This window comes from Notolepis coatsorum (assembly GCF_963971535.1).
Source record: "Notolepis coatsorum genome assembly, chromosome: 19".
NCBI lineage: Eukaryota > Metazoa > Chordata > Actinopteri > Aulopiformes > Paralepididae > Notolepis > Notolepis coatsorum.
Window position 1 is genome coordinate 81,388,743 of NC_140183.1, and position 26,596 is coordinate 81,415,338.

At 44.1% G+C, this 26,596-nt stretch overlaps 1 protein-coding gene across 1 annotated transcript; it reads left to right on the forward strand.

The window, feature by feature from the left end:
- Positions 1–3,206: 3,206 nt before the first annotated feature.
- fdps (farnesyl diphosphate synthase (farnesyl pyrophosphate synthetase, dimethylallyltranstransferase, geranyltranstransferase)) lies at positions 3,207–22,701 on the forward strand. The gene is made up of 10 exons (XM_084336057.1): positions 3,207–3,346; positions 3,802–3,957; positions 4,396–4,536; positions 6,210–6,290; positions 15,207–15,329; positions 15,672–15,760; positions 18,757–18,829; positions 19,268–19,345; positions 19,997–20,131; positions 21,387–22,701. The coding sequence occupies exons 1-10, from the start codon at positions 3,344–3,346 to the stop codon at positions 21,585–21,587; spliced, it is 1,080 nt and encodes a 359-aa protein (XP_084192183.1). The 5' UTR covers positions 3,207–3,343; the 3' UTR covers positions 21,588–22,701.
- The last annotated feature ends 3,895 nt before the right edge of the window (positions 22,702–26,596 follow it).

The window sequence follows — 26,596 nt, forward strand, 5'->3', positions numbered from 1 at the left end:
GAGAAATGGAGGACTATGGAAAGGGTGAGACTGAATTTTGGGTGAGTGGGGGAGGGATTATTGAGAGGTTAGGTGAAGACCAGCCATCAGCCCCGGGTCAAATAGCATTTGCAAATAATACTTAGCATTTGTATTAACCTCCTTGGAGTACCAGATGGGTGGTGTTTACTGCATCAGAACAGTTCAGCTAGTGTCAGGTAAAAGTATACTAAATTGACTTTCTAAATGTTCAAGCATCTGTTGTATTGTCCTATGTGGCAAACTCCACCCATTTGGCACTCCTAATAATCCTTCTTATGTGCAAATGCTATAAGGTCTGGTAGTGATGTACTTTGGCCTAGTTCCTTTGAAAAGCGTCCTCCTTTGCTTTGCTCTCCTTCCTTCCCCGGGACCACCTCTGCACCTGGCTTTATTCCGTGTGGTGCTGCTTCCCCCTCTCTGAACGTCTCCAACCTTCACCCCAGAGCTCTCTCTCTCACTAGCAGAGGGAGCTTGTTGCCACCAGATGCAGACATTCTTTTGGCCATTGGCTCCACCCCTAACAGGAGTAGAGGTGCTCTACGATTTGCCCACAAATAACATCTACTAGATGGAATGCCATCTCTGCTGTACTGTACTGTATTGTACTGTCCGTCGTTTTCACCTTTCTACACCTCTGGTAAACAACAGGACCAGCGACGCCTCGAGACGAGAGAGAGGACTCTTCCAACATGATCTGCGCCACAACAACCTCATACACATGGTCTACTACATAGTCATGGGTTGTAGTGTGCTATTTTTTGTTGTCGTTTTGTTTTTTACATTGTTTGCTACTCATCCAGAGCATCTGTCAGGCTAAGTGATCATGAGCCGTCCCTTATTTTGTCTTCCACTAATGATAACGGCATCGTTCTCTTCACTATTCTCACGTACTTAGCTAAGTACAATGTAAGATGTACTGAGATGAGATTGCACATACGAGTATGATGCTCACACTGATGTGGGGAAAGGCTCTCACACATACAGAAAACAAGAGAGAGAGAGAGAGAGAGAGAGAGAGAGAGAGAGAGAGAGAGAGAGAGAGAGATAATGGCTTTATTGAGTTGCCCATCTTCTTTAAGCAAAAGATAACGTTTTATAATCAGATAAGATGTTTTATAATCACTGTGCGATTTAAAGGACCACTTTTCCACTCATCCCAGTCCATCTCCAGTGAAGACCAAGCCACACTCCGTCCCGACACAGATACATGTTTACCACCCCGCACACACACGCTCAGCCTTTTCAAATGTATACCCTGTGAGAGGCTTCTGGGACACTGTGGTTTGATTTGAATGTCTGCATGTTTTGCTCCAACCCCCCAACCCCTCTCTTCCAAATGCACCGGGCATTAGACCCTCACTTCCCCTCAGAATGTCTTTCTCTGCATGTTTTGACAATGCTTCTTACTTTTTCTCTCTTGCACCGAAAACCTTTGATAATAGCGAAACGTGTTTGTGTGTGTGTGTGTGTATATAGTCGAAAAGGGAGGGCCAGAATCGTAGATATGCAAAGTTCTCAAAACATTCCTCCCATGTGGTTTTCAAATGCACCACTGCAGGTCTATTGGGTTTGTCTTGGAACGTGATCGCTTTGAAATTCTAATGTCATGGCAGATTTGGCTAAGCGGTGTACATGCATATCTATAACCCTGGTTGAAGTAGCCCTGGCCCCTGTAAGATACAATATGAATTGCAATATGACTCCGAAAGGCACTGACGAGGCTCTTGCAATAAATGTACAGATGTGCTTCTATACTATAGATGTTGGGTATCGGACATTTCCAAGGCAGAGTTTCCTTTGGATGGGCAGGGAGTGTGGGGTTTAAATGGGGAGGGGGGGGGGGGGGGTCCTAGGTTTTGGGCGCTCCCAACGACAATGAACATCTGATGTGTCTGGCAGCTCTGGATACTCAGAGTATATTAATAGTTTTCTTTTTCCAGGATGTATTTCAGATCTGACTGCGAAAGATTTCACTTAAGAAGTTATCATGTTGGGCCCATATCACTGAAGGAATATTTTGAATACACTCATATACGTAACTGATTTTAAAATTGTACACACATACACTTACACACAGATACAGGCACACATACTCCCCTATTAAGACACTGAGTGGTGTTTCTACCTCCTGTCTTGCATATGAAAATGTTATGTTATTTGAAGAAATGTATATCTAACAAAGTAAAGCCCTGAAACCTCAATAATAAACGTATCTACAATATGACACTTATTCCAAATTGTAAATGCAGTTCCAATGCCAGAACTTTTAATGCAAGTTATGTATTTCAACATTATGAAATAAATTATACACAACAAACTATTAAAACAGTACGTGTACATGTATGTGTTCATGTTGAGAAGGATATAGTAATCAGAGGTGTAAAGAGTAGTGAAATACAGTATATTACTCAAGTAGAAGTACTGTTAGTACAGTTATATTTTACATTCTATAAGTAGGGATAAAATACTAGTTGAAAATGACAAAGTAAGGGTAGCACATCATAAAAGTACTAAAGTATTTTGTTACTTTCAAATGAAAATCACAAAGATTGTGTGCATGTTTCAGTATTGGCCCCCCAAAATTAAATGAGTAGTCATTTTAGTATTTGTAAATATTTTGATGGGTCATCATTATAAGGCCATGGTTTGGGGATAGTCCTTTTTTAATCATACGAACAAAGCTTGTTCTGAGTTATGAGAAGTCAAGAATGACTGTACTGTAAATAGCAGATATCCTTGTACTTTCTAGCCTACTTGTGTGACCAAAAACAAAACATATTCAAGTAAAAGCAGAAATAAATACTTTTGACTAAAAAATAAGTAAAAGTAACCTACAGGCTTTTAAAAGTACTCGAGACGTTGTGTTACGTTCGACATGTATTCAATTACAGTAACTGGGGTAAATGTAATTGGTTACTTAACACCTCTGTGATGAAGCATTATTGTTTTTCCATTCTGGTTCAACAAATCCAAAGTTCCCACAGAGCTCCTGACAAGTCCCCCCATTCTCGCCCCGCCTCTTCCTAGGTCCTATTGGTCAGCCAGCATAAAAGCCCATCCTCGTTCGATGGCACTGACGAATGAAGACGCTCTATGTCATATGAAGCCTTCGAAAGCCACGCCCACACGTACCACACGCGATGGCTGTAGGGAGTTCTAGTTCATTGGCGAAACGATAAAACGAATGCTACGGAGGCTTGAACTACAATTCGCGTTTCCTGGTTTTAGCAGACAATCGCACTTTTCACACTGACTGCACAACGGTACAAGTGTTTACCTTGACTATTCCACAAATACGGACTGAGAGGACATTAGTAGTATCATGGTAAGACTGGTAACAAATTGTTCATGTAACGTTCGTTTTGTGTGTGTTTTGGTTGTAACGTAATATTTCTAATAACCACTCATATTTAAGTTATCCAGCGCGCACGTAATGTTTATCAGCAGATTGGTGCATCATCATCAATTGTGTTCTGGTCAGGCAAAGTAACTTGCGACCTAATAATAGTGGATCCCCTTTTCTATTAATAACCCTTGTTATTATTGGTCTGTCTGGTCGCGGCCATGGACCTATCTGGCTTGATAGACATTTGATTATTCGGACCATTAGGATAGTTTGGCTTACAGTAGTAGTACAGTAGTTTAGCTAATAAGATGCATCTGTTGAGTCTACTTGTCCGAGCCCCTAAGACAATTAGGTGTGTGTCGTGGCTGGCTGTTTCTTCATTCAGGTTAGCTTATTATTATAGCATCTCGCCCCTCCTCTCTTCTCCTTTGCAGCCTGGAGACCGTGCCTGCAACGGGGCGCTCAGTAAAAAGCCATTACTGTCAGACCCCCAGCTGTTTGATGTCCAGTTTGAGGAACTGGTGACAGAGCTCACAGAGCAAGACCTCACTGACCCGGTCCTCGCCGATGCTCTTAATCGGCTGAGGGAGGTAGGTTGTCTCTTGTTGTAAGACCTATTGATTGATTGAAAACTGTATTAACAGATTGCAGAATGGGTACAGTACAGCTGCTCAATACAAACTGTTTGTCTATCTGTATGTCGTGTATGTCATATTATGTTAATGATGAATTGAAAATGGGGGACCCTGATGTAAACAAGACTAAAGTCTTTCTCTGGTCTGCATCCCCTTAACGATTATATGTATTGAGATGTACTGTACCCATTCTGCAATCTGTTAATAAAGTTTTCAATCAATCAAAACAACTGCTAAGAGGAATGACGACCAGAAAAAGACTTTCGTCTTGTTTACACAAGGGTCCTCCATTTTCAATGAATCAAGTCTACCTATCATGTCGAGGCTCCTGTTTAGACATGTTTATTGTTGAATACTCATTTCACTCCATCTTTCCCTTTCTGCTCTTCTTAGGTTTTGGTGTATAATGCACCTGGTGGTAAGAGGAATCGGGGCCTATCTGTGATTGGCTCATTACGGGAGCTTGTCCCTCCCACGCAGCTTACACAGGATTCTGTGCAACGGGCTCTACTGGTTGGCTGGTGCATTGAGCTGGTGAGTGCATGTTGTTTGCCAGACAAGAGGCGTGTTCGAGATTGGCTAGGCGGACGCAGATCTGCGCAGGTTTTACTACGGCCTCGCCAAGCACGTTGCATGACTGTTAGACTTATGGTGCGTTCACACCTACCCTGTTTGGTCCACTTTAAGTGGACCATGGTCCCTTTAGATCGATAGTCCGTTTGGTTTGTACAGGTATGAACGCAAACCGAACTATAATGAGGACCAAACAACCGAACCATGGTCCTCTTGAAAAGTTGGGACTCTGTTCGTTTCAAAGTGGACCATGGTTCGTTTGCTGTTGGTGTGAACGCGATCGAACTTTATATAGTATCTAATCTAGAGCAAATGAGTGACCGGTGCCTAGTGGCGGCGGTCGCGCGACCCAACTCAAATGAATGACAGGTGCGCGGACAGTCTCTCTACACTTTCTAGTCGACTTGCGCCACGCTCGTAATGACAGTATCTCTCTGCTTTATCACAAGAGACGCTGTCGGCAACTGTTTACGTTTGTGAGTGCTAGTCCAATAGATGAACGACTTGGCGACAGCATGTCCTTTTTTTACAAATTAGATCCGCACCAAACAGGGTAGTGTGAACGCAGACCAAAATCAAACAATGTATCATTTTCACATTTGGTCCACCAGAAAGTCCGGACTATCCACGGACTTTCAGGTGTGAACACACCCTTAGAATGTTGTCCGACTTGCTCTGAAAATCTGACGAGACGAGGCGCGGAACTCTCGCGGGAGCGAGCCGCGCACAGCCTTCAGAGCGAGGCGCCACAGTACCTCTTACCCGGCTGCTCCCGGCTGGGAAGCGACTTGCTATGGTTGTGCAAAGCACCTATTGGCTCAGAAAAGTTGTCAGTCACCAGCCACGTGACAGCCAGGGAGTTATGAGACGTTTGATTGAAAACGTTATTACAGTACGGGTCCCGCGTACCCGTCTATCACATATATTTATTATTGGATACAGGAATTTGGGTACCAAGAGCTTCCTCAAATAACGTTATGTGTTATCATCATATCATCATGATAAACTTCAAGCTGTCAGACACACACATACACACATGCGTTGTTTGTTTTGCCTCAATACTGTATATATAATTCTGTTTTGCCTCAATATACACAGTATACATATATATATTTATGCAAAACAGAATTATTCAGCAGTGTGTTGTGTGTGCGTGCGGCCAGGAGCGCGCAACACGATTGTATACATTATGGTATATGAATAGTATATTCCACTATAGCAGTATATGGTGTGCTGTACATTTGAATCTGATCTAATTTTGCACACGGCCATCACATTATAATGAGCTGGACAGGTGTGTAATGTGTGTGTGGTGACGTGAAAGCGTATCTGCCATGCGAGACTAGGCGAGAGGCTCTCGTGAAATCGGAAGTGTCCGACGTTCTGACTCCTCCCCCGGCTGCACTCGGCTACTCTCGTCTATTTTCGAGGCGAGCCGAAATCAATCTCGAACACGCCTAAGATCAGTTTGTAGCAGGATGCCTTTGGCTTTTTTGCAGATGGAACGAGGGGGCGACGTGCCCCCAGCTACCCACAAGACCAGAAGTATAGTCTCAGTTTTACAACAAGTGTTACTATCTCACCAGTCTGTGTTACTACCATGTCTCTTATGTCTATGTCTCCATTTATTTCAGCTTCAGGCATTCTTTCTGGTGGCTGATGACATCATGGATGCCTCTGTGACCCGGAGAGGACAACCCTGCTGGTACAAAAAGGTAAGACGATGTCACACCTGCGTCCAAGAGAGATTCAGAGATTTGGTACTTTACCTTATTGCCAGATGATCTTTCAGTTGTGAGGGATTATTTGCATACTGACGAGGTAAAAAGTAAAGACATACCATCCACATACAACACCTGCAAAAACGCATGATGCGAAAGCGCATGCATCCACTGCTATAACCTCTTAGCATATAACCTAGCTGTCAGTCTTGAGAACAATGCAGTCCATAGAACCGTCATCAGTTCCTGTCTCGGGGCCCATGTCCCCCAGGATCAAATAAATATATAATTGAGTATCGCAAGTGGCTTGGAAGGAACTGCTCAGTGTTGGTGTTGTACTAAGTATACAGTTAATATAAATGGCTCTCCTGGGGACACATTTACAAAAATAAATATTTCACTTTATCCTAGATGCCATCATGAAAATTTCAAAGAATATGATTTGAAAACATGAAACTGAAAACATGTAAACCTCTGATTTTGACATCAAGATAACTTATTAGATGCAACCAGCAGCTCTATAGCTCGCTCTAGAGCTATACCCCCCTTAGCGGCTTTATGCTGTGATCAGATTGGACGCCTTTTTCTTGCACTCAAACGCGAGGCATGGCGGTGTACACGGGGGCGTAACGAGCGATGCCACTGATTACTGCTGCTACCTCAGCTAACGTACAGCTAGTTACATAAATTACTAGCTCACAGCCCTTCAGGCATTGATGTTCATATCTCGGTCGTATGGAAGCAAATGAGTGACGGAAGTATTTGAATTAACCAAGTGGCGAATGTTAACACCGCCATTTTAGTTCTGGGAGATTTCAATAGCGCCAATCTGAGAAAGGTATTGCCTGACTTCTATCAGCATGTGACTTGCAACACCAGAGGCGGTAACATCCTAGATCACTGTTACACGCAATTTAAAGGTGGCTACAAGGCTCATTCTGATAGTGGCTTTGGTAAGTCAGATCACGCATCCATCTTTCTTTCACCAAAGTACAGACAGAGAATTAAAAGTACTCCCGTAGTCTCGCGAGAGGTGCAGAAATGGGATGTGACGTCAGAGGAGACGATCCGGTCAGTGTTTCACCACACAGACTGGAATGTGTTCCGCGACACAGATAACATTAATGTCTACACGGAGACAGTGCTGGACTATGTTTGTACTAGGGTGAAAGAAACAATCCCCACTACCAAAATGAAAGTTTACCCAAATCAAAAACCCTGGGTAGACAAATCCGTCCGTGAAGCTCTGAGAGAGCGCACCAAAGCATACAACGACGGCCTAGAGGCAGGCAACATGAATGACCACAAGGTGGCGCGATACAACGTAAGGAGGACAGTGTCAGAGGCCAAACGACGCTACAGGGATAAAATTGAACTCCAGTTTGAACAAGCTGACTCTAGAGCTATGTGGCAGGGGCTCAAAACGATGACAGACTACAAAGGCGCCTCCCTCAAACTGAACAGTGACATCTCCTTAGCAAATGACCTCAATACCTTCTATGCAAGGTTTGATGCTGGTAATAACAACACCAGCTCACAAGCCTCGGCAATGGGGGGGGGGGGGGGGTCGGCTGCTGATGGAGGCGCAGTGTTCAGGGTAACAGAGCATGAGGTGAGGCGGACCTTTAAAAAAGTGAATATCAGGAAGGCAGCAGGTCCAGACGGCATCCCCGGCCGCGTCCTAAAAGTCTGTGCCGACCAACTGGCCCCAGTATTCACTGACATATTTAACCTGTCCTTAGAACAGGCTGTCATCCCCACCTGCCTGAAGAAGTCCACTATTATCCCTGTACCCAAAAAATCCAAGCCTGCTTGCCTCAACGACTACCGCCCTGTAGCTCTCACCTCCATAGCCATGAAGTGCTTTGAGAAGCTAGTGAAGGGCTACATCTGCTCCTCCCTCCCCATCAACATGGACCCCCTGCAATTTGCATACCGCCCCAACAGGTCCACGGAGGACGCCATAGCCCATGTGCTGCACACAGCAGCATCACATCTGGACAAGAGGCAGGGGAACTATGTGAGAATGCTGTTCATCGACTACAGCTCAGCATTCAATACCATAGTCCCCTCCAAACTCATAGCCAAGCTCAGGGACCTGGGCTTGAACTATGACCTGTGCCAGTGGGTCCTGGACTTCCTGACGGGCAGACCCCAGGTGGTAAGAGCCGGCAACTGCACCTCCTCATCCATCACGCTCAACATAGGGGCCCCCCAGGGCTGTGTTCTGAGCCCCCTCCTCTACTCCCTGTACACACACGACTGTGTGGCTCAGCGGAGTAGCAATACAATCGTCAAATTTGCTGACGACACAGTGGTGGTGGGCCTGATCTCTGCCAACGACGAGAGGGCCTACCTGGAAGAGGTCAAGGTCCTGGCGGGATGGTGCCAGGACCATTTTGGTCTTGGGGGATTTCAACAGCGCGCGTCTTAAAAAGGTGCTGCCGAATTTCTATCAGCATGTGACCTGTCCCACCAGAGGCGAGAACATATTAGACCATGTATACTCGCAATTTAAGAATGGGTACAAGTCACAGGCTCTTAGTCCATTCGGTAAAAGCGATCACGCCGCCATTTTCCTTTTGCCTAAGTACAAACAGAGTCTCAAGCGAACGCCGGTGGTCTCGCGAGAGGTTAAGCGTTGGGCCGTGACGTCAGTGGAGTCACTCCAAGCAGTGCTGGGAAGCACAGAATGGAGTGTATTCCGTGATAACACAGCCAATATTAACGAATACACCGAAACGGTGATTGACTATGTCTGTACTCAGGTAGAAGTAATAATCCCCACCACCAAAATTAATATCTACCCAAATCAAAAGCCCTGGGTAGACAAATCCGTCCGTGAGGCTCTGAAAGTGCGCACATCAGCATACAACACCGGGCTGGTGACAGGCAACATGGAAGAACACAAGATGGCAAGATACAACGTCAGGAGAGCAGTAATAGAGGCAAAACGGCGTTACAGGGATAAAGTTGAACTTCAGTTTGAACAGGCTGACTCTAGAGGCATGTGGCAGGGCCTCAGAACAATGACAGACTACAAAGGAACCCCCCTCAAACTGAACAGTGACATCTCCTTAGCAAATGATCTCAACTCCTTCTATGCGAGGTTTGACTGCGTAGCACAGCGGAACAACAACACCATCATCAAATTTGCTGATGACACAGTAGTGGTGGGCCTGATCTCTGCCAACGACGAAAGGGCCTACCTGGAAGAGGTAGAGAACCTGTCACAGTGGTGTCAGGAGAACTGCCTCTCCCTGAACGTCAGCAAAACAAAAGAGATGATTGTGGACTTCAGGAGGTCGGGGGTCAAGGACTACAGCCCCCTCAGCATCGACGGGGCACCAGTTGAGAGAGTGAACAGTTTCAAGTACCTCGGAGCCCACATATCCGAGGACTTGACATGGACCACACACATTGACAGTGTTGTGAAGAAGGCACGACAACGCCTCTACTTCCTCAGGCGCCTAAGGAAGTTCCAAGTCAGTCAGAAGATCCTTAGGAACTTCTACTCATGTACAATAGAGAGCATCCTGACCGGCAACATCACCTCCTGGTTTGGGAATAGCACTGCAAAAGACCGTAGCAGACTACAAAGAGTGACACGTTCAGCCGAACGCACAATTAGAGGGGGGCTTCCCACCCTCCAGAACATTTACAACAAGCGGTGCAAGGGGAAGGCTAAGAGAATTATTAAGGACTCGAGCCACCCGAACAACTGCCTCTTTGAACTGCTGCCGTCAGGCAAGCGATACCGGAGTCTTATGGCGAGCACAGAAAGACTCAGAAGGAGCTTCTATCCCCAGGCCATCAGGCTGCTAAACGAACAATAATCGCTAAACGAACAATAATCACTATGCAACAACCATCAAATGCACACAGCACACACACCCACACGCACACACTCACTCAAACAAACAACACACTGCAGCACCCACTCTCCACACTTTAGATCACACAAACACACTTACACTTTATATTTATTGATAAAGGATTTGCACTACAACTCGTACACCTACTGTGAATTGTACCTAAACTGCACCTCGTCCATTTATGCCTTGCACTATATAGTATTGTATATTAGTACACTGCACAGTATTGTATATTGTATGGTAACTACGTCTACGAACATTGTACATATGTCTAAACTGAACACTGTGACCTCTTTTTTTACTTCTAATTTTTACTATTTTTACTATGTTTTTATTTCATACTTATCTTGTCATGCACAGTCTCTGGAGCGCAACAGTAAGAAGCATTTTGTACAAAAGTATTCTGTACTTCTGTATGACAACTATTAAAGAAACTTGAAACTTGAAACTTGAAAACAGCCTCTCCCTGAACGTCAGCAAAACAAAGGAGATGATTGTGGACTTCAGGAGGTCGGGGGTCAAGGACTACAGCCCCCTCAGCATCGACGGGGCACCGGTTGAGAGAGTCAACAGCTTTAAGTAGCTCGGAGCCTACATATCCGAGGACTTGACATGGACCACACACATTAACAGTGTTGTGAAGAAGGCACGACAACGCCTCTACTTCTTCAGGCGCCTAAGGAAGTTCCAAGTCAGCCAGAAGATCCTTAAGAACTTCTACTCATGTACAATAGAGAGCATCTTGACCGGCAACATCACCTCCTGGTTTGGGAATAGCACTGCACAAGACCAAAGCAGACTACAAAGAGTGACACGTTCAGCCGAACGCACAATTGGAGGGGGGCTCCCCACCCTCCAGAACATTTACTACAAGCGTTGCAAGGGCAAGGCTAAGAGAATCATTAAAGACTCCAGTCACCCGAACAACTGCCTCTTTGAACTGCTGCGGTCAGGCAAGCGATACAGGAGTCTCAAGGCGAGCACAGAAAGACTCAGAAGAAGCTTCTATCCCCAGGCCATCAGGCTGCTAAACGAACAATGAATGAACACTACACAACAACAACCACCAAACGCACATAGCACACACATCCACACGCACACACTCACTTTAAACAAACACACTGTAGCACCCACTCCACACACTTATAGCACACACCCACTTTAAACAAACACACTGTAGCACCCACTCCCCACACTTTATATTTATGGATGAAGGATTGCACTACAACTCGTACACCTTACTGTAAATTGTACCTAAAATTGTACCTCATCCCATTTCTGCTTTGCACTAGATAGTACTGTACATTAGTACACTGCATAGTATTGTGTATTGTATATTATATGGTAACTCAGAACATTGTACATATGTCTATACCGAACACTGTGACCTCATTTTCTTCTTCTAAATTCATGCTATATTATGTTATTATGTTATTTGATACTATCTTGTCTAGCACAGTCTCTGGAGCGTAACAGTAAGAAGCATTTTGTATGAAAGTATTCTGTACTTCTGTATGACAACTATTAAAGAACTTGAACTTGAACTTGAACTTGAATTTGATCAGACACCGAATTTATAGCATTGAAAATGATTACTTTGAAAACATGTATCTGAATTTTTTCAGACACCGAATTTATAGCATTGAAAATAATTACTTTGAAAATCATGTATCTGAATAGTTTTGCTCCGAATTTACCTATGTGAAATAAAAATTCTGTTTAAAATTCTGTAAAAAATTCGATGTAAAAAATTCGATGCATAATTGCGGTGTATAAAATTCAATGTAAAAAATTCGATGCATAATTGCGGTGTATAAAATTCGATGTAAAAAAACATCATCCGGGCTGCCTGTATCAGTTCCGCAACCGTTTCCATTTCCGGGGTAGGCCTGATTGGCCGCAACAGGCACGTGACCCGCCGCGGCCACGCCCCGCGGCAGCCCCAGGACGCGGCAAGACGAGGCTGCTGTGTTTCACCGCCGCTTTCCGCCTTCAACACCGCAGCAGCAAATTGTCATCACTTTCCCCACTGAGTTACCATACGCTATACAATATACTATGCAATGTACTAATATACAATACGGCTCACTTTTCCCACTTCAATGACAGAGCCGCTGTTTAATAATATTGTCGCGGCGGAGCTCCGTCGCGGCAGCATTATGTAGCAGTAATCCCCCCTTTTTTTTACCATCGACAACTAGCTCAACTGGCAGCGCTGCATTGCTGTGGATCCTGCGGTCCGTTGGTGAAACACAGCAGCCTCGTCTTGCCGCGTCCTGGGGCTGCCGCGGGGCGTGGCCGCGGCGGGTCACGTGCCTGTCGCGGCCAATCAGGCCTACCCCGGAAATGGAAACGGTTGCGGAACTGATACAGGCATCCGGGCTACCCAGACAGGATAAGCAATCGAGCCTGGATGCAATCGAACTGACGTCTGGCCGATCACTGCACGGCTTTGTCAGTCATGTGATCACACCAACCCTGGAGAAAGATGGCGGTATATATACATACGGTGGGGAGAGAATATATACATACGGTGGGGAGAGAATATATATATATATATTTTTTTGATCCACTTTTTCTCCCATTTTTCTATATTTTTCTCCCATCCCAATTTCGTATCATCCAATTCAACCCTCCCCTGTCACGGACGCTGTTTCTTGCCTCCCACAAGCCGGCTGCAATGTGGACTAAGTCATACATAGCACAAGTCCCCTCCGGTACTTGAGGTAACAGCAGTCGCATCTTTTCACCTGCGCAGCTCGATCTCTCAGTGGCGAGGAGTAACGCATGGGAGGCTCACGCTGCCCCCGACACTTCCTGATTCTACTGCGCAGGCGCACCAACCGACCTGTAGGAGTCGCTGTCCACAACGCCCGATCCCCACCCATCAGTTTCCCACCCCCTAATACGGCCAATGTGTATTAGTACGGACGACCAGCTAAACTGAAAGCAAATGTGGAGCGCTGGGCTCGAACTGACGAGCCCAGCGTCTCCAGCATTTCGTGGCGAGTGCCTTGCCCACTACGCCACGTAGCCGCCCCAGAATATATATATATATATACGGTGGGGAGGAGACTGTACATAGGAGGGGGTGGGTGGGTGGGAGAGAAATCTACATATAATAGACAGTCTCCTCCCCACCGTATGTATATATTCTCTCCCCACCATATGTATATTTCTCTCCCACCCCCTCCTAATGTACAGTCTCCTCCCCACTGTATGTATATATTCTCTCCCCACCATATGTATATTTCTCTCCCACCCACCCCCTCCTAATGTACAGTCTCCTCCCCACCATATGTATATATTCTCTCCCCGCCATATGTATATTTCTCTCCCACCCCCTCCTAATGTACAGTCTCCTCCCCACCGTATGTATATATTCTCTCCCCACCGTATGTATATATACCGCCATCTTTCTCCCGGGTTGGTGTGATCACATGACTGACAAAGCCGTGCCGTGATAGGCCAGAAGTCAGTTCGATTGCATCCAGGCTCGATTGCTTATCCTGTCTGGGTAGCCCGGATGCCTGTACGTTAATGCCAAGCAAGCAGTGCAAAAATGCTTCCGCATTCGTCACCGCACGCTAGTGCGGTAAAGCGCCCTTCTTTTCAGACAAATGCTACCGTGCGTGCACCGGCGGCGGCGTGCTCGCTCAGGTGCGTGCGTGCGCCGGCGTGCTCGCGCGAGGTGCCCGCGCATGCGCATGAGATCCCGCCTTGAGCGGAGCTCAATATATATAAGTCACCGCCCCTATATTCTGTATCTTGCAATAGCTCAATTGGCAAGGACACATGGCTGTGGATCCTATGGCTTGTTTGCTGGCGAGTTCGAATCCCATCGAAAATATTTTTTAACGTGATTTTTTTTTAACGTGTATTATTTCGCCGGTTAAGGTTATTTCGCCGGTTAAGGTTAGGCATGGTTAAGGTTAAGGTTAAGGTTAGGCATTGTTTCGGAGTTGGTTAAGGTTAGAACGGTTAAGTTTAGGCGCTGTTAAGGAGCTGGTTAAGGTTAGAGTTTGTCAAAGAGAATGGCAATATAATTTCTATGGTTAAGGTTAGGCATGGTTTCGGAGTTGGTTAAGGTTAGAACGGTTAAGTTTAGGCGTTGTTAAGGAGCTGGTTAAGGTTAGAGTTTGTCAAAGAATGGCAATAGACAGCCTATTTCCGCGCGACCTGGGCGCTGGGCGGCGGAAAATGAAAGGCGCATTACTGCATGCCACTACGGTAAATTTTTGCACTGCTTGCTTGGCATAAAGCTACACGCAGCCCGGATGATGGTTTTTTACATTGAATTTTATACACCGCAATTATGCATCGAATTCTTTACATTGAATTTTATTATGCATTCGAATTTTTTACATTGAATTTTAAACACTGAATTTGTATTTCACAAAAAAATTCAGAACATTACATTTTCAAAGTAATTATTTTCAATGCTATAAATTCGGTGTCTGAAAAAATTCAGATGCATGTTTTCAAAGTAATTATTTTCAATGCTATAAATTCGGTGTCTGATCAAATTCAAATACTTCTGTCACTCATTTGCTTCCATACAGTCGTGCTAAGACCTGTTGGACAAGGTTTGTCAGAAGCGGCCAAAATTAGCTTCTCCTTTATCCATTGCTTTGTTTCGCTGTCAATTTCTCTTCAGATACCTCAGATTTTGAATCCCTCCCCTCAGTTGATTTGATTGGTCCGTCGACAAGAAGGTGACATTGACGTTGGTGCGCTCTGCGGCTTACGTTGACATTTTTCAACGGAGCACCTGAAAAAGCGCTGCTTAAAAAAATGTGAGGTGTATAGTTTGGAGGAGATGCGCACCAATCGCAACAAAACCATTGAAAACGATAGAAAAAAGGCACATGCACATTCAAAAAGGCATCCAATGTGATCACAGCCTCACCGTTTTTGCCCCCCAACTGAAATCAGGCATACAGTCGCAGTTATTGCATATTTGTGCTTGTTAATTGGATTTGGTTGTAAGCTCAAAATGTGTAAGAACCTTTTCTAAATGAGGGTTCTTTTTCAGGATGGAATTGGTCTGGATGCCATCAATGATGGCTTTCTCTTGGAGGGGGCGATCTACAGACTACTGCGCAGACACTGCAGAGGACAGCCCTACTATGTCAACCTGCTGGAGCTCTTCACTGAGGTCAGACTCTACCTTTCTGATGCACTTGAACTGTAGCCTTACACACAAAAACACACATGGATGGATGACTGTATTTCTATACTGTTTTCATACTGTAGTACTAGAACACAAAGTGCTTAACAGTGGAAGGACTGGACAGATTTCTTCCCAGTGGAAATTGTGAGGAGAGCAAACAATCATCATCACATAATCAAACTCCTAACCCTGGCACTGTTCATGCCATGCTCACAGCGGCAAGCACCATACTCACTGAGCTACACAGTACCACATGCCAGGCACACACGCAAGCACGCACACACACACAGAGTATATTTCAACTATGTGTGTATGTGTATGTTTCAGACATCGTTCCAGACTGAGCTGGGCCAGACTCTGGACCTCATGACTGCTCCCCCTGGACAGATAGACCTCAACAGATTCACAATGGAGAGGTGAGAGAGGGGTGGAGGAATGTGAAGGGAAGCAATCATGCAAGAGGAAAGACTAGGAATGTCAGGCAGCATAATATGCAAACCTCCCTAGTAGGGTTGAGCATTGTTTGGATTTGAACGATTCCGATTCTCCATTTCGATTCCTGTTCTAAACGATTCCGATTGTTTGAAGTGCAGGTCAAAACGGGTCACAGCTTATTACGCAGTAGAGACATTTTATTTGAAAAATGTTTCCCCACACTATTCACATTGTCAGTTGACTTGATACAGTTTAATTTGGTTGCTGTACTGTAACTAGGATATTAATTAACAAATTAATCTATATAAAAAAAAAAACGCAGTCGGTGCCCAACCCTACTCCCTAGTGAGAAGACTGGGTGCCGAGGCCAAAATCCTTTTGAAGGTATAACGATATTGGACAATATTTGGCGTTTACAGTACAAACTAGAATAATGCACCCAGTAGAGTGCAGACCTCCACCAAGGCTTAACAATCTCTACACTTTGGGGCGCCCTCGTGGCGCATACCATAGTGCCTCGCGCACCTACGCGGCCGACCGGGTTCGATCCCAGCTCCCGTCGTTATTTGTCGCATGTCCTACCCACCTCTCCTCCCGTTCGCCCTCTCCTGTGTCGGTCCTGCGTGACCAATAAAGCTGTAAAAATGCTAAAAAAAAAGAATAAAAAAAAAACAATCTCTACACTTTATTTTCACACTCAACATTTTACTGGGTAGATGACGGCAACAAGAGTTTCCTATTGCAGTTGCTTATCAACTATCTAAATAATTCATATTGACAGTAGGATATCAAAAAGGAACAACACTTTTCAAACGTTATAATGATCTGACAAGCTGTTGCGTTTGTTTGTAGTTTTGTGAGAATGGCACCACCATGAGGCCAAATGACTCAACTTCACAGGCCTCCTCAATATAGTTGGACAAACATATTTGTCAAGTTTGGGTTGAACACAAGGTAACGCATCGTTTTCTGTTTATCTGAAATTGTATTGGATCTGGTGGCCATACAATCTGACTAATCAACTATCTCTACATTTTAAAGTAAAAAGAGGAGTAAGCAAAAAAGTGTCCTTATTGAGAAAGTTGTTGTCCATGAGAAGCTGCATATCTGGATATCACTTTTTTTTTATTATTATCTTTTTCCCCCTTCTTTTTCCGTTTTTCTCCCTTCCCAATGTTAGTCGTTATGCCAATTCCCAATCCCCTTCCTGGTCGTTGCGCACTCTACCCCCTACCGTCTGTCTGGGAGGGTGGAGACTATCGCATGCTTCCTCCGACACATGTGTAGCCAGCCCACCGCTTCTTTTCACCTGGCAGCGCAGACTCTCACTGGGAGAGTGTAACGTGTGGAAGGTCACGCTACCTCTCCTAGATCCTTCCCTTGCTGTAAACAGCGACTCCTACCGAACTGTAGGAGTCGCTGTTTACAATGACCAGGACCCACCGACGCCGGCTTCCCACCCTCTAACACTGCCAATTGTGTTGGTATGGACGGTCGGCCAAGCCGGAGGCATCACAGCCGGATTCGATCCCACTGGCTCTGTGGTGGTAGACAGACACTTAGTCTGTTGCGCTACCCGGCCGCCCTGGATATCACTTGTAACTGTACGACTATAGGGTCAGGACTCTCAGGAGATGCGCTAATTCTGTATTTTTCTCTCATCCCAATTTAGTCATTATGCCAATTCCCTTCCTGGTTGTTGCGCGCATTGCCCCATTGTCGGTCTGGGGAGGGTGTACTGTAGAGGGTGTACTGTGTAGACTATTGCATGCCTCCTCCGATACATGTGGAGTCACCAGCTGCTTCTTTTCACCTGCCGGCGAGGAGTTGGGGGAACGTAACGCGTGCAGAGGTTCACGCTATTTCCCTCAGATCCCCTCCCTGCTGAACAGGCGCCGTGACCGACCAGTAGGAGTCGCAGTTTGCAATGACCAGGACTAGGGATGCTCGATATTGGCTTTTTTCTTTTTTTTTTTAACTTCATTTTTAGCGTTTATCGCTTTTCTGGTCAAGCATGACCGACAGATGCAGGGTGAAACGGGAGGGAGAACAGGGGAAGACATTCGGCAAATGACGGCGGGTCCGGGAATCGAACTCGGAGTCAACCAGATCCGTGACGCAGCACGGTATTCCCCGACGCTTTCGCGTCGAGGTACATGGTGAGCTACTGGAGCTCCCCGATATTGGCTTTTTTACCGATACCGATCTACCGATATTGTCCAACTCTTAATTTCCGATACCGATATCAACCGATACCGATATATGCAGGGTTTCCCCCCCCCCCCCCAAAATGGAATAATTTCAGGTAATTAACATTACATATCTCTTGTTGTGGAATTAACACAACATTATGCATACTTTTGACAATAAATAAAATCAGAATTTGTTCTTACTTGCTTGCCTGGATAAATAAAGGTTATAGAAATGTAAAAAAAGAAAAGAAAATCACATTTGAATGCCGATATCGACCGATAATATCGGTAGGCCGATAATATCGGACATCCCTAACCAGGACACATACCCCACCGGCTTCCAACTCGCTAACACTGCCAATTGTGTTAGCAGGGATGACTGACCACTGATCTACCATTTGATGCAGTGGGGGGTGTAAATTAGAGTGTAGTGATTGATTTGCAGATATTTCACTCAGACTGTCACCTCGCCGAGCAGAGCGTGGAACACGCAGTGGAGAGGCTCCTTATATACACTTGCTTTAATCAGAAAGGGGTGGTCCAGTCAGAACAACTACAGTCAGCTGCATTGAAGAACTCACCAGAGCCCTTTTTGCAGGCTACAGCAAAGGAACTCACCAGAGCCCTTTTGTAGGCTACAGCAAAGGAACTCACCAGAGTTTTCTCTTTCTTGAAGAAAGTGTGGATAGGCCAGGTGCAGACGGGAGGCAAAATATCTGGGAGGATTTGTGATTCCAAGAACACGTACTGTAGGTGTAGAAGAATCCTGTCTTTTTGTCTTTCAGATATAAGGCTATTGTAAAGTACAAGACTGCCTTCTACTCATTCTACTTGCCAGTGGCTGCTGCAATGTACATGGTGAGTGTGCATCTATAGACATTCTATAGACCATTCTGTAATACAAAAACAGCTGGGGGGTTACAATCATCTGGCTGAGAAACAGTGAGTGCAACTTGGAACAGTGAGAGAACTTGAGTAAATAGCACCCAAAGTTCAACACTGTTTGACGAACATTATTACTTACTACTACTTACACTAGCTGATGGTGTCAGCTAAATTATTAAATGTAAATGTAGACCTGAACCATTTGTACATTATATTGGCTCCTTGATTGACCAATCACTGGCAAGTTGGCGGCATGCGTGATGACACCGAAATAACACCGTAGCAACTACTCATACCAGTGCATTTCACATGTAACGCACACAATGTTTTTCTATCCATTCATACTCTAGTACTGCATGTCAGGGGTTTCCTGCGTGACTCGTGTGTTATATGTTGTCTCTCTCTCTGTAGGCAGGAATAGAGAGTGAAGAGGAACACAACAATGCCAAGCACATCCTCCTGGAGATGGGAGAATTCTTTCAGATACAGGTGATTCAGTGTGTGTGTGTGTGTGTGTGTGTGTGTGTGTGTGTGTGTGTGTGTGTGTGTGTGTGTGTGTGTGTGTATACACTCATCAATGACTGTTATTGATAATACGTTTAACATTTTCCAGCTGTATTAGTTATATAGTTTCTGGCCTGCCTGTACCACCATTTATTTGGGTTACATTATGATTATGGTGTAAGTGCTATATGCTAAGCTGTAGGGTGATTATCAAGTAAACTGGAAAGACCCTTAGATTCTATGGGTCAATTTTAGCATAGCGATTGATTGGTTTGTAGATATTTCACTCAAACTGTCACCTGACTTAGCAGAGGGACACACGCACACAAGCACAGTTATAATGTATTCTGTGTTTTCTTTAAGGTATTGTAAAGGACTAGTAGTTATAATGTATTCTGTCTTATCTGGCTAGGGTATTTTAAGGGACTAGTAGTTATAATGTGTTTTCTGGTTAAGGTATTGTAAGGAACTAGTTATAATGTATTCTGTGTTTTCTGGTTAAGGTATTGTAAGGAACTAGTTATAATGTATTCTGTTTTCTGGTTAAGGTATTGTAAGGGACTAGTTATAATGTATTCTGTGTTTTCTGGTTAAGGTATTGTAAGGGACTAGTTATAATGTATTCTCCATTTGCAGGATGACTACCTGGACTGTTATGGTGACCCTGTGGTGACGGGGAAGATTGGTACAGACATCCAGGATAATAAGTGCAGCTGGCTGGTGGTGACAGCCCTGGGAGTCATGAGCACAGATCAGAGAGCAGAGCTGGAGGTAAATGGACACAAAACAATCCTTATGTTGCCTACATAAGGTTTAAGAGTAACTCCTTGTACTCTTAAACCTCTGGACACGGTTTATTACTGGTGATGGCTATGATACTCACCACTTTGTCTGGGTTGGTCCTCTCTTGGCAGAGAGGCTTAAATAATCACTGGTATTTGTTTATCTATAAAGGCCATTAATCGGAAAGTTATCACCTTATATTACAACGATGCTAGATTGGAATTCTGGACCGTCTAGCCCACTCAAATGACTGGCTTTTGCCTAAAGTACTTCATACACAGTCTGAACTTGGAAAGTCAGCTTTTTCTTCAGTGCACCAACCTCCTGGAATGATCTTCAGCATAAGCTTAAAATCGATTCTCTGCTGACCTATGGTCAGTTAAGGACCATGATTTTGAACCTTTCTGGTACACTGTGTACACTATTAAAAATGTGTCAACCTCAATTGTTTTATCAAGTGTAAAACGTTTGAATTAATTGGTCTAGGTCAACCACACCCCATGCTTAAGTGTGTAATAGTGTTCTGGGCGGCTACGTGGCGTAGTGGGCAAGGCACTCGCCACGAAATGCTGGAGACGCTGGGCTCGTCAGTTCGAGCCCAGTGCTCCACATTTGCTTTCAGTTTAGCTGGTCGTCCACAGTAATACACATTGGCTGTATTACGGGGAGGGAAACTGAAGGGTGGGGATCGAGCGTTGTGGACAGCGACTCCTACAGGTCGGTTGGTGCGCCTGCGCAGTAGAATCAGGAAGTGTCGGGGGCAGCGTGAGCCTCCCACGCGTTACTCCTCGCCACTGAGAGATCGAGCTGCGCAGGTGAAAAGATGCGACTGCTGTTACCTCAAGTACCGGAGGGGACTTGTGCTATGTATGACTTAGTCCACATTGCAGCCGGCTTGTGGGAGGCAAGAAACAGCGTCCGTGACAGGGGAGGGTTGAATTGGATGATACGAAATTGGGATGGGAGAAAATATAGAAAAGAAATGGGAGAAAAAGTGGATAAAAAAAAAAGTGTGTAATAGTGTTATATTATGTAATAGTGCCCAGTATCCGATGATTAGAGAGAGGATCTGTGCTCTACTGTAGTGTATGCTACATTGCTACACTTAATCATTTGATTAGATTAAGAATGATGACACACCAATTGATCTAGTGGATCCATTACAAGTTCCTCAAGCTGTTGTGTTAGATGTTGTCTGCATTAGGGCATCATTTACATAAACGTTCTTATTTCTTCCTCCTAGTCATGTTATGGGCGCCATGATGATGCCAGCGTGGAAAAGGTCAAAACACTTTATAAGACCCTGCAGATGCAGGCTCTGTACCAGAAACATGAAGAAGAGAGTTACCAGCGGTTACAGAAGCTCATTGCGTGTCACGCTCTAAACCTTCCCCACGCAGTCTTCCTCAACTTTGCTAAGAAGATCTACAAGAGGAACAAGTGATGGCGAGGGTTGAGGTCTTCAGAATGTCTTCGTTTAAGTAGCAGGGGAACGGGTTGGTTAGGTGGACAGATTCCATTGTCTCTTTTCTCTTATTTGCACACTGCTTAATGGAAACGGTTTACCAATGCTGGGAAAATGGATTAGGGACCAATATGGAACCAGACTCTTGACTTTAGTGGGGTTTAGATTCTGGCAAAGAATGACTTGGCTTAACTGCGATGTACAGGACCCATCCATGTATGCAGTTCTTATTTCTTTGTTTTTTTATGACTGCTTTTGTGAATGTCATCCAGATGTCTTCTGTCTCCTTTTTCTCTGCGTTATCTATTTATTGAGCACCATGTATTATGGACCATCTCTACAGTATCTGTTATCTGTCCGCTCTAGAATCCCATGGATTTGACAAGGATGACAGCAGCATAAATCTTAACCTTGATTGATATCAACCATCCCAGGGGAAAACACTGTTATTCATGAATACATGGTTCACTATTAATATTTTACATTTACTGGAATCTTTTATACCTATTTGGCAGGTTCTACACTGCCATAGGCTTCAAGTCTTATACCTATTTGGCAGGTTCTACACTGCCATAGGCTTCAAGTCTATCTCAAATCTGAACCCATGAAATCTTATTTGTCACTTTTTTTTCTAAAAGGTTTTTCCATTGTGATACAATTACATTTTTGGGAATAATTTATCTGATTCCTCTGACCAAGGCACAATAGAGCAATCTTTCAGGAAAGTAACGTGATAAATCATGTATTTTTAAGTGGTGCATTATCACTTCACACTAGCAGGAAGCAGTGGTAAATCTGCAGAAGTAGTTACCAAATATTCCAGTAATCGTAAAGGATTGTGAAAAATAATATGAAACACCAATTTTGTATCAAGGCAAGAATTACTTGGAATGTCAAAAACACTGGTATTGTTGTTTTAATCAAGGTAAGTGAGAACATTTTAGGGAAGCACTATAGTCGATCAAAGTGATGGAGATGTATTCATAAATTGGGAAAGGTTTTTATTAGGGATGTCCGATATTATCGGCCGACCGATATTATCGGCCGATATCGGCAGTAAAATGTGATATCGGAAAATATCGGTATCGGTATATATATATATCCAGTGAAATTATTAGTTACCTGAAATTATTCAGTTTTTTGGACGGGGAAACCCTGCATATATTGATATCGGTATCGGAAATTAAGAGTTGGACAATATCGGAATATCGGTATCGGTAAAAAAGCCAATATCGAGCATCCCTCGTTTTTATTGATCACATTCAGTCCATTGAAAAGGGCAATTTGAGATGCATGTGCACCTGATGTAGGCCTATATGGCTCTGGACGGGGGTTCAAAATAGTTTTGTTTAATTTTCCTATATATATTCACTCTGTAGGCTACTATTGAGAATGACATTTTAATAAAGAAACGTGACCAAGATGATCCCCTTCTGTTTGGTCCTCTCTGCTTTTGTTTCTTTACAGTTGTGAGTTGAATATGTTTCCCTCTCCCAAAGAATAATCAATGCATGAATTATTTGCAGATGAGAAGACACACCAACACGGGATGATCTATAAAGCTGCTTTCATCTTTACAGACATGGTTTACAGTTGAATAGGCTTGCAATGCTAACTGATTATGAGATTACTGAATCTGAGGTGGATTGGGGAGATAGATGTGTGACGATAACGCAAGGGGTGTGGTTTGAGGGAGGGGGGTGGGGGGGGGCGCTCAAATCACGAGAGATTGGTCTGTGGTCGCGAGAAGAGAGATGCTCTCGCTGTAGCCCGCACGGAGAGATTCGCGCACGGACGCGGTTGCCACGGCTCTCATCCGTTTTCGAGATGGATTCCTTCGTTTATCCTCCCTTGAACCTGACCGTGAGTCGTGTTGTTTCAATTTTACTTACATTTACTTAGTTGGTATCAAGTCGTTATTATTACACATGCTATTCGGATGAGCAATCCATAATATCCATCCCTTAACCTGTCTATAGAGATCCGAATTCAGTTTACCAACCATATCATATTTCATTGAACAACGATTCATATTTTGCTTTGTTCATTTGTTATTATTCAGTTTGTAGTGCAGTAGAACGGCTTTATTTTATTTCACTATATTTGTATTACTATTATATTCACCGGGGGTGGTAGGCCTAGAAATAGCAGGGCGATGCGGCTCGAGGTACTACCCCCCCCCCCCTTCCCCCCCTCTCCTTCTCTCTCCCTCTCCTCCATCAGCTCTGTAGGATCAATACATCCAGTGGTAAATAGAGAGAATGGTCGAATTTCATGAGATGCTATGGTGCGGGATTGTGTTATATGGCCTGGCTTTCATAGCCATTCCAACAAAGTGTAAAACGCAAGGAAGCACTTGTGAATGTGAAGGGCACAGTGGAGAAATGTGGGCTATTAGCCTTCGGTATAGATGTGCTGGGGGGGGGGAAGACAGGCTCGACGTAACTATGTGCTGCTGCTAGATTATTTTATGCTCCAGTTGAGTTTGCATTATGCTCAGTTTGCGTTATGCTCAGTGCTATTATATAGGCAACTTGGATTTACATTTGTCTAAATCCGAGATTCTTATGGCATACCTTTCTTATCCATTTGTAAAAGTGGACTGAGGCAGATGGAGAGGGGGGGGGGGGTAGACTCTTGTTACTGTAAATCCTTGAACATCATTGCTCAGTGAAGTGGAATCATATAGACTATGGGTAGATGTTGAGTGACAGTAATTGCTATACTGTAATTACTATCAACTGTTCTCTTGGAGATCTTTCCAACTAACATTGCATTTACTGGTGTGTATAGGTTTGAGAGAGATAATTGTGTTACATCCACTGTAATCTTATTATGTTTTTATTTATTATTATTATTATTATTATTATTATTATTATTATTATTATTATTATTAGTAGTAGTATTATTATTATTATTATTATTAGTAGTATTAGTATTAGTATTATTAGTATTATTAATAATAATAAGAGAGGTCTTTCAGGAGGCCCTTTATACAAGAATTCTGTTTAGGGCTGATTTATTCGACATCTATAAAATTGTGTTTAGTTATTACTAATAATTATTATTAGTATTAGTATTGGTATTGGTATTGGTATTATTATTATTATTATTATTATTATTATTAGTATTATTATTATTATTAGTATTATTATTAGTATTATTATTATTATTAGTATTAGTATTAGTATTATTAGTATTAGTATTATTAATAATAATAAGAGAGGTCTTTCAGGAGGCCCTTTATACAAGAATTCTGTTTAGGGCTGTCCATGACAAAATAAAGCTGATTTATTCGACAAATCTATAAAATTGTGTCTCATGCAGTTAAGCAGAATCTGCTGCTTACCAGAGATGTGCTTGATCTTTCAGTTAATAACTTATTCAGCATGGGAAAAAAACATAAATAAAGACTAATCGACTAATAAAGTCTTTATGGACTACAATAAGACCAAACTGAATGATTAATAGAGTAATCGACCAAGAGGGGCAGAATTCCTGTCTATAAATTAAAGGAACACACCAACATTATGGGAAGTGCGCTTACCGTCTCTATAGCTTGCAGTCGGATAGCTTTCTACTGAACACACAGAGAGGACATATCTATCTTCCTGTCTGACTATGGAAAAGACGGTAAGCATATTTCCCATAATGTTGGTGTATTCCCTTAAATTGCATATTTGCAGAACACCTTTCATTACATTTACAACAGAGAAATCCCTAAGCATCAGCATCTCAGCTTTCCCTCCCAAAAACAATATATCTGTGGGTCAATATATAGAGTGCTGATAGAGAAGAATGTGTGTCCACATGTATTGATATGTATGCATGAACTGTAATATCAAGAAACACAATAGGATTTCTTTGGTCAATGTGTGCAGTCCTATGTGTTTTGTGTGTGTCTTTACAAGGAGGGAGAGAAATGACAGAGGGAAAGAGACACAGAGAGAGAGAGAGAGAGAGAGAGAGAGAGAGAGAGAGAGAGATTTAAAGAAGATGTGATTTCCATGTTCGTCTCACTACTCCCAAGACTAAGGAGATAATTATAAAGCGATTGAGCTATAATGAACAGTCCAGAGGACGTTTTCTTAAACTTCAGGGATTGAGCTTAATATGAAAGTGTGTAGAACAAGAGGCAGGTCCCTGATGAACCCTGGAGCAGAGTTTCTGCCTCTATTGACTGTGTGTCTCCTTTGGTGTTTCAGGTGCTTGGGAGACAGGCCAAGATGTGACCACAACGGCCAGTCACAGTTTGGATCTCTCCAGCTCTTAGAACCCCCGATTACTATAGCAACAGTAATAATTGAGCGTCACAAAAGTCGCAAGTCTCACAATGCAATCCTCTGGTCGCCCCACTCAGCCCCTGAGGCCTCGGCGCTTCGATATGAGCAGGCGGACCACCAGCGCAGCGGAACCAAAGCCCCATGGCCCTGGATTCCGGAGGGAGGATAAAAACATGAACACCGTCACCACTTCCTCTCCACGTCGGGTTACTAAAGGCCCTTTAGAAGCCCCCAGGGCCAGGGTAGGTCTCCTGCCTCGAGCCCCGTTAGGCCAGTCCAGATTGGGTTTACAAAAACAGGCCTCCGCCTCAATCAACCGAGCTAAGCCCAAGCCCAAGGGTGTACGTGCGCTAGCGGCACCCAAAGTTGCCCCTCCACCCCCCCCTCCTCTTCCCCTTCCTCTGGACCCGAACTGCAACGAGCCGAGCCTGCCCTGCTTGTGCTGTGACGGACGCTCACCACAGGACAACAACAGCATGTTCAACCATAATCACAATAACAACAACACCATCTCTATCAGACAACAGCTGCAGCTCCCGCCCCCTCCACCCACACTGGCCCAGAGACAAGCGGGAACCGGAGCCAAGGCCAAGCCCCAGACCAGTGCTTCACCACCCCAGGCCCAGCCTCAGCCCAGTGCCTGCCCTGCCAAAACTCTGGAGGACGAGGGCAAGAAGGCAGAGGAAAGCCCTGCCGTGGCCAACA